Raw genomic sequence first — 13,474 nt, forward strand, 5'->3', positions numbered from 1 at the left:
AGTTACACCTAGTAGCTTTGAAAACATGCCATGCTCAGAACTCTTGATAGTGGGATGGTGCATCCATCAGCTTTAAAATTTCTCCAGGTGATTCTAATATTCATCTACTTTTTTTTAACGTTATAAAGGTTTAGACTCTTCTATTAACATTTCCAAAGTCTTTCTCCTTTGTCCTGCTTGATTCTCTTGTCCCTTTCCAACTCACCTGCTTCAGAAGTTTTCACATATTTTCTCTATCTCAAAATCTATAACTGCACATATTTCCTTCTCTCGTCCTCTTACTTCATTGTTCATCAGATAAGATTGTCCCAAGCCTCCTGCTGAGGGAAGATCTATTGATGAGTATCTATGAGACATCTCTCATGACCTATTTTACAGTCCCAGAGAGGACACAGAATACATCTGTCTCTTATCTGCCATGATAAAAGCTCATCCAGCTCCTCACTCAAATATCAGTAAAGGTGACCTTGTTTGATGAAGATAGAAGGTTGAGAAGGAAAGATGAACAGGATAGCCACTGTTGCTTCACTGTCTGTTGTCTCTTCCTGTGAGGTAAGTCAAGTGGGGTCCTAGCCAGGTAGTCCTGGTGTATGGCATTGCAGTGAGTATTGCCAGATTGACCCTTCTATGTGTAACTATTCCTACTTTCCTGAAGAGAACAGTGAAATTCAAATGAGCATGTTTACCCTAAATGTGGCCAGACTCTTTGTGGGTTGACTGAAAGGTTTGGGAGAGTAATCAACTCCTTCTCCTGTGTTCACTGAGCACTTTTTCGTGAACTTTTTCTCATGTCTCTAGGGTAGCATTCTGTTGACATGATATTTCTTGTTGAATTTTAGGGTCGGGAGAAGAACAGGGGGAACAGTCCACTGTGACTAGGAATCTAGGGTATTGGAATAATTCCTTTATAAGTAAGACACTTTCTAATTTGGCCCTGGATTCCGTTTGCCTGTCCTTCAAAAATGAACAATGCACCCTGTGCCATTGTTGCAAACATCTTGAAGGGTTTCTTCCACAGACTCCCTCAAATCTCTCTCTTCTCATTATGGACCAAAACTTTTTTCATCATCTTGGCTTTTACTCTTTTTCTGGTGAGTAAATTTTCCAGTCCTGGGAAAAACATTTTGTATATCCTAGAAATCCAGAATGCTTTCTGCTGTAACTTAAGAATGCAGTGGTTGTTTTCGTGAGTTTGTAATTCTTACATACTTAAAATGACACAGAGTATGTTATAAATTCCTTTTAAATATTTCACCATTGAATTGTTTTTTCTCATTTCTCACATCAGAGAAGCTGAAACAGTGTGGTGAGGTAGGATGGGAAGTAGACTTTAGCTCTTCCTTCATCTGTGATGCAAGAACTTCAAGTTCTTTTTCCTTTTGAGGCCCAGATTCCAGGGTCATTAAAGGCAAAGTCTTGGGAAGTAATGATCTCCACAGATCTGGAATTCTTTGAAAATCGGATTATCATCACTGAGTCTCTGAAATCAAGGCCTTGTGTAAGGAAAGAGCTCATCCACACCTCAGGTGACTATTATCTTCCTTAACGGTCAAAGTGATCCATGAAGTTAAGCAAAAAGTAGTTGTTAAGTATCAAATAGAACTCTGATAGTAGAGCAGAATTTCTTCATAATTTAGTGACTTCACACAAGACATTGTCTTCCATCACAAGGAAATATCTCTTTTAGGAAGCTTTACAAAATTGGTATCTTCAAGCAGGGTATCAGGAGTTACCAAAAATAATATATGATACTGTTTCTCACAGCACTAGATTAACTTGGGGATTATTTTTTCTAAGATTTGGATACTGTTGAGAATTTATGTTTTTGTTACTTTCATAAAATTCTTACGTCATCTGTTGCAGTTTCTTGAGCAGGTCGTTTGCATAAATTTCTGCTACCAATATATGCGTGGATTTCTTATCTTTTTAAACTGTTCTTTGGTTACAGAAATGGCTTTTCTAAACTCACCAAATTACAGGAATTTGGTAAGTTGATACTGGGTCATTAGGAGCAAGTCAATTTTTAACCATTTTTAATTTTTAAAATCACAGCAAAATCGACCAAACAAAATGTAGAAAAGAATCATTCTTCAAAAAGTGAACGTATGAATGTATTACTATTCCACTAACGTCAACATATAGAATCTAGCAAGCAATACAAAACCACTTAGCATTATCTGTACAGGCCATGGTGTATTTAGCCTATTATCCCCAAATTCCACTCATCGGTAGTTATTTGTTGACCACAAAACTGAGAGATATAAAAGTGTATTTAGAGTAGAATTATTCATCCTAACAAAACAAAAAGGATGAAAGGACCACCGCAATTATCAATTTGTAGGAAAATAAATAGTAATTATTTCTATACGTCCACATAGTGGCATATTACATAGGGTTGAAAATTAAAAAAACTACACCTATCAAATCAGTATATCTCCAGGTCACAGAGAGTGTAAAAAGAAAGACATATAAGAATACATAGTGTATTTTTTGTGTGTGTAAATTAGCAGGGTATCCAAAAGTATACCAAATATATAAATCCAGTGAATGTATGTATTGCTGCGTGGTGAAATTCTAGAGGGAGGTGGGGAATAATAAAGAGAAATTGAGTTTAGTGTCTTGCTGTTGCCCATGTTTGGCGGAGGACTGAGAAAGATGGGAGCTGAAAGGGGAAAATTATGGGTGGGGGTTGGGGTGGGGGTGGGGAGTTGGTTACATTTTAAAAATACAGTCAGCTAGTTGCATGTTTTTTTAGGCCTTTTTCTTGATAGAATATTTTTATAAAAATATTGATAATGTTTTATTATTTACTGGGGTGTGACTATATAAGAGTTTTTCTTTATACCTAAGTACAGATTATACTTAACCTTTTTTGAATGTATGGCATTTCACATTAAGATTTAAGAAGATTGTATTCAAATATTAATTGTCTAATAAGTGTATATTGTCTGGGTTTTTTAGCCATACTGTAGGGTATACAGTCACCCAAAAATTTGAGAAAACAAACATTTCCATCTGTGCAATGAATGGCTGCACTTATTGCAATAAATGTATTTTTTGCATCTTATTCAAGTAAAAACACAACGGTAAATATTTACTCTTTCAAAGTAGTGAAGAAATCATCACAAAATTAGAAGAAAATCCATTTGCTGATAATCTAGGCATGACATATACAGACATTATTTGTAATATTTCCTTGAAAACCAAGGAAACACACTTCTACCAGTCCTTAAAATTCCTACTTCTGAAAGTAGTATTTACTATCAACATTACCAGGCTGTGTTCTGCAAATGCACAGCAAATTAATTTAACTGAATTTAATTCATTATGAATTACTAATGGCGGACTAGGAGCCAGTATGATGTTATTCCAAAATGCATATCTCTACAGTAGACCTTGGTGAAGCCATGAGAATCAGCCCTGCAGACTTCCAGTCACAGGGAACATAATGTAGCAAGGAGCAGACAGACCACCGCACTCTGAAATCCATCACATTTGGCTCATTAATGCTAGAAAGGCCTCATGTGATTGTTAACTTCGTCTCCTGAAATCAGGATGGCCTTTCAAAGCTTCCTTAGAGTGCAGAGCAGTCTAGGAGAACTCTACCTTTTCTCCTTCATTCTGGAGGAGTTTGTGGTCCAAGGCCTTGCCAGTCTTTTTTGCCTCAATTCCCATTTTCTTTCACATGCATTCACTTTCATAAAATCTTTGCCCATTTACTCTCAAAAGTGTTTCTGCATCTTGGAAGATCTGGACTAACACAATCCCTAAAGCCTTCCTTTCTTAGGCCTAGTCTGAAGGCTGAGTCAGCCCCACAGTAGGCAGAAGACATGTGCAGGGCGGGGAGTAGGTGGGGTCCAGTGTCTTGGGGAAGTGGAGCACAGCTTCACTGTCATGTCCCAAGTTCAAATCTTCCTTATTTAGAGGCGTTTTGTGCACGGCCCAGAGAGTGTAATGTGTTCTTTTAATAATTGTCTTTTTCTTTCTCTCTCACTCTTTCTACAGAGAAAGCAGTGGCAAATTTACTTTTGCTCATTATAGTAACCACTGACTTTTGCTGAAGCTATACATTCCTATGGCTTTTATTGTGATCCCATTTTGCAGTGGATTCTACAGACATTTAGAGTTTCACAATCAGGGTCTTTGATTCTTAAAGGACCAGGCAACTCTATAGAATACAAGGTGAAATACAGGATATTCCAAGTTCGTTCCACCTTTAAGATCTCCTGATTTCTGTATTCTCATTCTCTATGCTCAATTCTTCAATGACAGTTTGAAAAACTAGTATTTTAATCACATGTTTAATAATATAAAACCTAATACAATTTGAGATCCTGAATACTTGCTCCTTAACACGTTAAATGGTGTTATATTTATCAAAATGCCCTTGCTTATTTGGTTAGGTAATGAGTTAAGACATACGCACATTTTTGATACCTATAACCAAAGAGAAATTTTCTAAAAGTGACCAAATATTACATTACGTAGGTGTTCAAAAAGTGCTGAGGACTTGGATTCTCTCTGGTCTAAAGATTCAGAACCTGTGGGACAGGTCTCTGAGAAATTCAAAACCTATTAAACACCCCAGGTTAATATTATGATCATGGATCTTAGGTAATACTGACTTTGCCTCCAAGACCTAGGATATGTGTATAATTGAATTAATTGCAGAACCTATAGAGAGATAACCTAAGATTTATGAGATTTGGGGAAAAATTATATGTTTTTCATCTTTGGTCCTGAATCAGTTGAGAGGTAGATGGGTGATCCTGGGATCGCAGGCAACAATGCCTTCATTGACTTAGGACTTCTTTGATTATGTCCAAGTCAGATGTCTCTCCGTCTTCCAGCCACAATACGCAGGCTTCAGCTGTGTGTCCAAAGGCTCATTCACACTTTGAATGTAATGGCAGAAACGTAGATTGACTGTTGGATGACAGCTAGAAATCTGTGACATATACTATGCTAGGCACACTGTTCTTTTCAATAAATACTTTTATATCTAAAAAGTAATCAATGTGGGGCTATTAAATCATTTAGCATCTCTAATATCCCTCCTAAGAAATGTTTTCATTAGAATGTTAATTTGTAGAACCACATTATAAAAATACTTTGGGCAATTGCATCCCCTTTTTGTTGTAGATGACTCTATAAAAACATTCTTCAGTAAACACTGTTATATTCATTTGTGTATTCTTTTTTCTTAGCATCACTTAATTAAAGGCCTACTAGGTGTCTGGCCTTATGTCCACTGCTAGAAGTAAAATGGCAAGCAAAAGCAGAGATAGTTACTGTTCTCTAGGAATTTAAATGTACTGATTAAAGTTATTATGCACTAATGAATGGAAATGCTCCTTCACTGCATGACTGTTCTGCACAAAAGCTCTGAAACAGCTTCCCGCATGTCATCTGACTTCGCTTTTCTAAGCATCTTGTTAGGTAGACAGCAGCTCTACATTTTAGAGCAAGTGAAAATGAGACACAGGAAACTCAACAATATTCTAAACCTGACATGTTGGTCATGAAAGGGAGTTTGGAAGGAAACGACATTTTATTCTTTTGAGAAACCAGTTTGTTGTGATATTTATGTACCAAAATCTAATCTGCTTTATATATAATATAATAATTTAAAAAATACATATATATACACACACATAGAAAGAGAGAGAAAAGCAACCCTCACCACAATTCAAATTTAGTGTATTTACATTACCCAAAAAATGTCCTTCTTGCCCCTGGAGCTAATGCCTTCTTCCCATCCTCAAACCCAGGCAACCACTCATCTACCTTCTGTTCCTCTTGTTCTGCCTTCTCTGGGCATTTTATATAAGGTAAATGAAGCAATATTTTTTTTCCGTCTGCTTCTTTCACTTATTTTTTTTAGTTCCTTCACACTGTAGCATAAATCAATAGTTCATTACTTTTTATTGTTTAATAGAATTCCATGTTGTATCAATAGGCCACATTTTGTTTATTTATTCACTAGTTTATGTACATTGGTATTGTTAACACTTGTTGGCTATTAAGAAAAATGATGTTATGAACATTATTGTACAGGTCTTTTATGGACCTATGTTTTCATTTGTCTTGGGTAAACGTCTATAAGTAGAATGGATGGTTCATACGGTAGGATTATGTTGAATTTTTAAGGAATCTATCAATCCATTTTCCAAAGTGGCTGTACCTTTTCACATTCCAGCACTAATGCATGAGGATTCCATTTGCTCTACATCCTCACTGACAATTGTTATTATATACCTTTTTAATAGGTACTCTAGTAGATGGCTTTATTATTTTTATCATAAAAATACACGATAAGTAAAGGATAGCTTCTTCAACAAATGGTTTTGGGAAAACTGGATGTCTACATAAAAAAGGAAAAATTGGACTGCATCTCCCAATTTTAAGTCTTACTAGATAGCTACAATAATGAAGACAGTGTGGGATTAGTGGAGAGTTAGATATATAGATCAGTGGTACAGAATAGAGAACCCAGAAATATTGGTGCAAAACAATTTAAAACAGGAAATAGAGTGTTTACAACAAATGGTGTTGGAACAATTGAACAGGAATAGTCAAATAGTGAACATTGAACTAGTATTCACACCTTATTAAAAGATTAAAATAAAATGAAGCATAGCTTTAAATGTAAAAATAAAACTATAAAACTTTTCAAAGAGAAAACTGAAGAAACTCTTTGTGGCCTAGAGTTCTTAGATAATCTTACCAACACAGAGAATAAAAATACTGAAATCAAGGGGCTGTCCCAGTGGTATAGCAGTTAAGTTCATACTGTCTGCTTTGGTGGCCTGGGGTTCGCTGGTTCGGACCCCGAGCATGGACCTATGCACCTCATATCAAGACATACTGTGGCAAGCATCCCACTTATAAAGTAGAGAAAGATGGGCACAGATATTAACTCAGGGCTAATCTTCCTCAAAAACAACACAAAAATACTGAAATCAAGAGATCTTAAGGTTGGAAAGACTTTGGAATGTGTTATATTCCAACTTGTATTCCTGTAAAAGGAATTATGTATATTTGTATATACATATATGAAGACTTTTAATTGACAGTTAAATGAAGAAAGCTAGTCACTAGAAATACTTTGACTGCTTCTTCTATGTCTCTTTCTATTCATCTATTTATCATCTATCTTCTATCAACTTGAAGGCCATCTATCTTCAAACCTCTCTCAGCTCCATCACGTTGTGTGTCTGCATCAAATCTCTTTCTGTCTCTCTTTTATAAGAACACGTGTGATGACATATGGAGCTCACCTAGACAATTTATATAGAGAGACATAAATGTACAAATGTGTATGTCTATATATCTATATACGTATATATAATGTTAATATATAATTGTATATAAAATGTATGTTATTACGTATATTTCTTTATACAAATATGCATCTATAGAAACATATATAGAGATATATACATGCGTACATATATACAGACACAGGCATGCACACATATATACACACGTTCATATATCTGTATATATACACATGTATATATTTGTGTGTGATTTTAGTATAGTTGTATGATAAATATCTGTACATCTATGCATATATGGATATTTATGCCATTAAACATTTTCAGAAAAGATAGATATGCATCAAATAATGCATACTTCTAACATTGCTTTTAGTGGTTAATTTTAAAATCGTGTGGCCTCTTGTTCATACCAGGCAGTGTCTCCTGCTCTTAATCTCTGCTGATGAACATGTACAAGAGAAAAAGTCCAGTGCGTGGGACATAAGGACGTCACAATAACTTCAACTCTAAACTTCAGTTGAGTTTTCCCTCCAATGACATGTGCCAGAAGGATTTGCCTGCACAACTGTCTCGGACAGTGTCCATGTAAATATGTCAAAGAACAAGTGTAAGTATAACAGTCACTTGAGTATTTTATAAAGGAAAACTTTTTATACTTATCAGAATTGGTATCCTTCCAGTAAATTGGCATGAAATGGCGTTAGATTCAAAGGTTCTTGTCTAAATCTTGACTTTCCTCACTGATCAAAAAAGGCAAGTTAGATTAGGGCGACTAATGTAAGTCTACCAGACAGCTTAAGTGCAGAATGTTTTAATATTTTATTGCTAATATGTATAACAAATCTGTGCAACACAAGTTGTTATTGTCACATTTAAAATTAGGAACTTGCAGATTCCACAGTCTGAATATGGTGTCCAGGCTGCCTGGTGGTGGATGGGATTTGAACTCAGGACTTTCATCTGCCAACGCTCTTTGCGCTGAGTCAGGCTGTGGAGCAGATCAGCTAAACAGCTATGATGAAATCTCCTCCCACTCAAACCCTACAGGGTCTCCCGCTTCACTTTGAGGTAAAGGTCCAGTTATTCAACCGACAATTTAGGGCCCTGTCCCAGGTGGTCTCAATCTCACACCTGAGCCTTCTTTCTCTCCTCTTCTTAGTATTCGCAAGCTGTCCTGTAGCCCAGGGTCTCAAAGCCGGTGGCCCCAACACTCATCTGGGAGCTTTGTGAACATTCCAGTTTGTGAAATTGTGCCATAGTTTTACAAGGTGTTCTCATTGTGGGATATTGATTGAAAGGAACATGAGAACTCGCTGCATTAGTACTTATCAGCTTGTTGAGAATCCCCAGTTATCTGAAAGAAAAAATTTAAGCAAAATCAAATCTCCAATTGAGCCTAAGGTGCTTCTAGTGTTGCCAAGTACCAAGGGTCTAGGTATGTGTATAGTCACCGTTCCCAAATCTCATTCTTCTCTTTCCTGTTTTGACTCTCCTTCCTTAGGAAGATTTCATGTCTCATCTCTAAGGGTTTCGGAGCACTGATCTTCCCTCCTCCCTTCCCCATACTTCTGGGTACATCAGATCAAACTGTCCCAAATCTCCTCCAGAGGGAATATCTACCAAGAATTCTTTGTGAGGCTTCTCACTAGTTACTTTACAGCCTCCAGGCAGAACAGAGGATACCTCAGTGCCTTATCTGCCAGGAGCCATCTCTCTTACTCCCAGAAAGTTCTTCAACAGGTCAATAAAGGAAACGTGTCACCTGGGTGGCAGTGGTTGGGAAGAAGAGGTGAACAAGCTTGGCACAGTCTGTGGAGGTGTCGGCCTCGCTCCCCACGGCCTTCTCTGTTTCAGGTAGGTCTGGCGGGGACCCTATGGGGGGAGCCCTGGTGAAGAGCATTGCTGTGAGGACAGCTGCAACTGAGTCCTTCCTGAAAGAACTGTTTGTATTTTCTGAGGAAAAACTGAGATTCCTGAGTGCATGTTTCCTTAAATGCAGCCAGGCTCCCTGTGGGCTGAGCCAAAGGCTTGGGAGAGCAAACGGCTCCTTCTCCGATGTGCACGGAGGACTTGTCCTAGTGTTTCTCTCGAGTCTCTATGAGGGCTTCTGTTCACACGCACGTCTTGTTGATTCTGAGAGCTGGAGGAAGAAAAAAGGGGATAGTCCCCTATAATTAGGAATCTAGGGGAGTAGAGCCATTCCCTCACCGGTCAGAAACTTTCATCGGGAAACAGGCAATTTGTCCCTGTGCCATGTGTTACAAACAGTCCCATGGGTTTCTTCTACAGACTTGGCAAAATGTCTTTCTTCTCATCATGGATGAAAGCTATATTCGTCATTGCCTTGCTATTTCCTCTGCATTCTGGTGAGTAAATTTTTCCGTCCTGGATGAAGCATTTCACATACCTTAGAAAATGCAGGAAACAACTGCTATGGTCTAGGAATGGAGGAGATTGTTCTGTTGGGTTTGTAATACATAAACTGGCAAAATGAAACAGGGCATTTTTAAAAATACCCTTTTAAAAATTGCATCAGTGGATTTCTTTTTCTCCTTTTCCAATTTAGAGACATGGAGACAGAGAGGTGGGTTAGAATGAACAGTGGAACTTCGCTTTTTCTCCACCTACAATGAAAGTTATCTGCCTGTCTTTAGAGCTGAAGAGGTTTTGGAGGTCAGATTCCAAGACTGCTGAGAGCAAAGTGTGGGGAGTAATGGTGTCTTCTGGATCTTGGCTTCCTTGACAATCTGCTTTGTTGGTTGACAGCTCTGAGTAGAGTCCACGCTTCGTGTGAGCAGAAAACTCATCCCTCCCTCTGCTGACACCTTACCTTCTTTAAAGCATAAGGCGGCCCATGAATTTCAGAGTAAAGTAGCTGTAAGGTATTGCATAGATCCCTGAGTCATGATTAATTAAGTAGTAATTAATTTCTTCATATCAAGTGACTTTATGCAAGGTATAATAAATGGCATTAAGCAAGGCATTGTCTTCTCTCACTAGGATGAATCATCTATAAAAATGCAAGAAAAAAATGAGGATTTTGTGATTTTTAATCAATACATAAAACTTTTTCACAGAGTGAGGTTAATTGGGAACTATGTTTCCAGATTTTGAGTTATTTTGTGAACTTACTGTTCTGCTACCGCCCCAAACACTCACCTCATTACTTGCAGGGTCTGGAGTAGGTAATTTGCCCAGTTTCTTGCTACTAAAAGATGTGGATACTTTGCACCAGATATTGTGATAGTTTTCTCTTCTGCCTCTTAATTTCAATTTCCCTTTTCTGTTTTGCTTGCAGAAACTGCTCTTTCACCTTCACAATACATTCGAAGAATAGTAAGTTAATATCAATTAGTTTGGGAATTGAAAAATATAAAACTAGTCACTTTTTTATTTTGAAAGTTTTAACAGCAAATTTCATCAAACAAATTGTACAACAGAATGATCTTACAAAAAGTAAGAACAAGAAACAACAGAAAAAACTTTATTATTCTTAAACTGAGTTCAAGAAATAGAATCTTGCCGACCATATAAAATCATTTGGGGGCCAGCCCCATGGCACAGTGGTTAAGTTCCCTCACTCAGCTTTGGTGGCCCTGGGTTCTCTGCTTTGGATCCCAGGCGGTGACCCATGCACTGCTCATCAAGCCATGCTGTGGCAGGCATCCCACGTGTAAAGTAGAGGAGGATGTGAACGGATGTTAGCTCAGGGCCAATCTCCCTCAGCAAAAAGAGGATTGGCGGCGGATCTTAGCTCAGGCCTAATCTTCCTAAAAAAACCCACATCATTTGTCATTATAGACAAGGTCAAAATATCCCATTATGCAAAAATTCCACTATCAGGCATAAATCTTGCTATATACTAGCATTGAATATGGCTTAAGGGATGTTAAAAACAAGAAGAATAAAAAAAATTTTTCCACTTAAAAGTGGATATAGTAATAATTTTCATACATTCATGGAATGGAATGTTACATAGAGATTAAATAAATGAACTATTGTTCTAAACACCTGAATAGATTAAGGTTATAAAGACGTTTAAAAAGCAGGTCTTGTATGAATGCACACAATATTGTTCATTTATGTAAATTATGAACAACACCATGACTAAACAAATTACATGTATATCTATATGATTATATGCACATATACACTCATATATATGAATAAGTGAATATGCAGTGATGATCTGAAATCAGAGCATCTAGTAGTGAAACTCTTGAGAAAGACAGTGGAATTACAGAAAATTCACTTTTAGGATTTCTTGTGGTATGAAATAATGGGAGAAATCTAACCCAGCTGCAGGAGACATGGGGGAAGAGTGGCTCAATTATCAAAACATGTCCTACCCTTTGTAGGTCTTTTGAAAATATGATTGAGTTTGTAAAAATATTTCAGTAGTATTTTACATCTCAGTTGTGGGTATCTTGATGTTTCTTTTAAAACCTCAATATACAGTGTATTTATTCCTTTTTGATGCATGACATTTTGTATTAAGAACAAACAACATTTTATTCAAATAGTTCATTATCTGGTAAATTTTATGTTGTCTCCTTATGTTTAGGCACCAGAGTGTGATGTGTATAAAGGTCGATTACATTTATGCACCAGAGAATGGAATCCAATCTGCGCAACCAATGGCCAAACTTATTCCAATCCATGCGTCTTCTGCAGTGAAAAGATGTAAGGATGCAAAATTAAATATTGGCTCCTCCAAAATAATGAAAAAACATCACAAAACGATAGGGAAATCCATACTTCTGGTAGTGTAGGCACAGTATATATGGAAAATTACTATCTTTGTAAAAGCCACAGAAACGCACTTGTACCTAACACTTAAGTTCTCGTTTCTAGAAGTAATTTTGTATTTGACCTCTCATAATAACTGTATGAGATATTCCTCAAATGTATAAGCCAATTAATTTAATTTAATTATTATGACTTATGAATGGCAATCTAATGACCAATAAAAATTAATTCAGAAGTCCAGATGCTAAATGATAACCTCCATGATGCAGGTGCAAGCTACAGGGAAGGCGACTGAGCAAAAACCTTACTGACTACAGAACTCTGAAATCCATCACAATAGGCCCATTCATGCTGGAAGGGACTCCTCTGCTGGTCCACTTGGGCTCCTGAACTCCATGACAGACTCCTAACCTTCCTGAGAGAGCAGGGCATTCTAGGACACTTCCACCTGACCTCCCTTCCTGTGTCCTTCACTCTAAAGGAGTCTGCAGTCTACAGTTTTGGCCAACCTTTGTGCAAGCCCATTTTCCCTCACAGGTGTTTCCTCTCATTTAATCCTCTACTTGGCTTCTACTTCTAGAGGACCTCTAAGACAAGCTCTAATCCTTTCTGCTCTCAGGTCTGGGAGGGTTTCAAGACCGAGTCAAGACTGAGCATGCAGGGAGAGTCATGGAGCCCAAGTCCGGGGAGGACGTGTGCAGGCTTGGGGAGCAGGCAGGGCCCAGCTGCTTGTGGCCGTGGAATACAGCCTCTCTTCTTCTATGTTCAAATCCTCCTCATTGAGAAGCTCTTAGTGCAATACAGAGGCAATTTTAAATGTTCTTTTAATAATTTCTTTTTCTTTTCTGTCATTTTCATTCCTTACAGAGATTTTGATGGAAAATTTGATTTTGTTCGTTATGGTGAATGCTGACTCTGCCAGAGCTACACATTCCTATGCCTTTTATTGAAATCCTATTTTATTGTGGATTCTACAAGCAACTAAGGTCTTCTCAATCAGAGCTTTAAATTGTCAGATGACCAGACAAAGCCTGCTGTGGTATACCAGATGGAATATAGGATGTTGAAAAATTTTTCTAATTCTAAGAATCTGTGATTGAAAGATTTTTATCCTCTATGTTGAATTATCAGTGGCAGTTGAAAAACCATCTTAATTGTATCTGATAATATAAAGCCTAATGTAACTTATAATCATAAATATTTCGATCAATAAAAGTTAAATAATATTATCTTTGTTAAAATACCATTTCTTTCTTTGGTTGGTTCATGAGTTAAAATACACGAATACTTTTGGTAAATATAATTAAAGAAATATTTTCAAAGGTGAACGCATAATACATTACTTCGATGTTTATTAACAGTACAGACACTTGGGCTCTTCTTTATCCTAAAGAATCAAAACCTCTAGGAGAGAGATCTGGGAGCTCAACTTCTAACAAGTA

General features: G+C 37.2%; 1 protein-coding gene across 5 annotated transcripts; it reads left to right on the plus strand.

The window, feature by feature from the left end:
- The first annotated feature begins 385 nt into the window (after window positions 1-385).
- On the plus strand, window positions 386-13,261 carry LOC103556688 (sperm-associated acrosin inhibitor-like). 5 transcript variants are annotated; one of them, XM_070569268.1, is made up of 10 exons: window positions 386-552; window positions 1,289-1,526; window positions 1,949-1,986; window positions 7,697-7,890; window positions 8,166-8,351; window positions 9,013-9,137; window positions 9,573-9,649; window positions 10,582-10,619; window positions 11,848-11,966; window positions 12,900-13,261. In XM_070569268.1, exons 5-10 carry the CDS (start codon window positions 8,298-8,300, stop codon window positions 12,943-12,945), a joined length of 459 nt encoding a protein of 152 aa, XP_070425369.1. In that variant the 5' UTR covers window positions 386-552; window positions 1,289-1,526; window positions 1,949-1,986; window positions 7,697-7,890; window positions 8,166-8,297; the 3' UTR covers window positions 12,946-13,261. The 5 variants fall into 5 exon arrangements, with proteins under 5 accessions (XP_070425369.1, XP_070425370.1, XP_070425371.1 ...); XM_070569269.1 differs by having other exon boundaries at window positions 1,385-1,526; window positions 7,697-8,351; XM_070569270.1 differs by lacking the exon at window positions 1,949-1,986 and having other exon boundaries at window positions 7,697-8,351.
- Window positions 13,262-13,474: the final 213 nt, after the last annotated feature.

The sequence above is a fragment of the Equus przewalskii genome, chromosome 13 (genome assembly GCF_037783145.1).
Source record: "Equus przewalskii isolate Varuska chromosome 13, EquPr2, whole genome shotgun sequence".
In the NCBI taxonomy this organism is placed as follows: domain Eukaryota; kingdom Metazoa; phylum Chordata; class Mammalia; order Perissodactyla; family Equidae; genus Equus; species Equus przewalskii.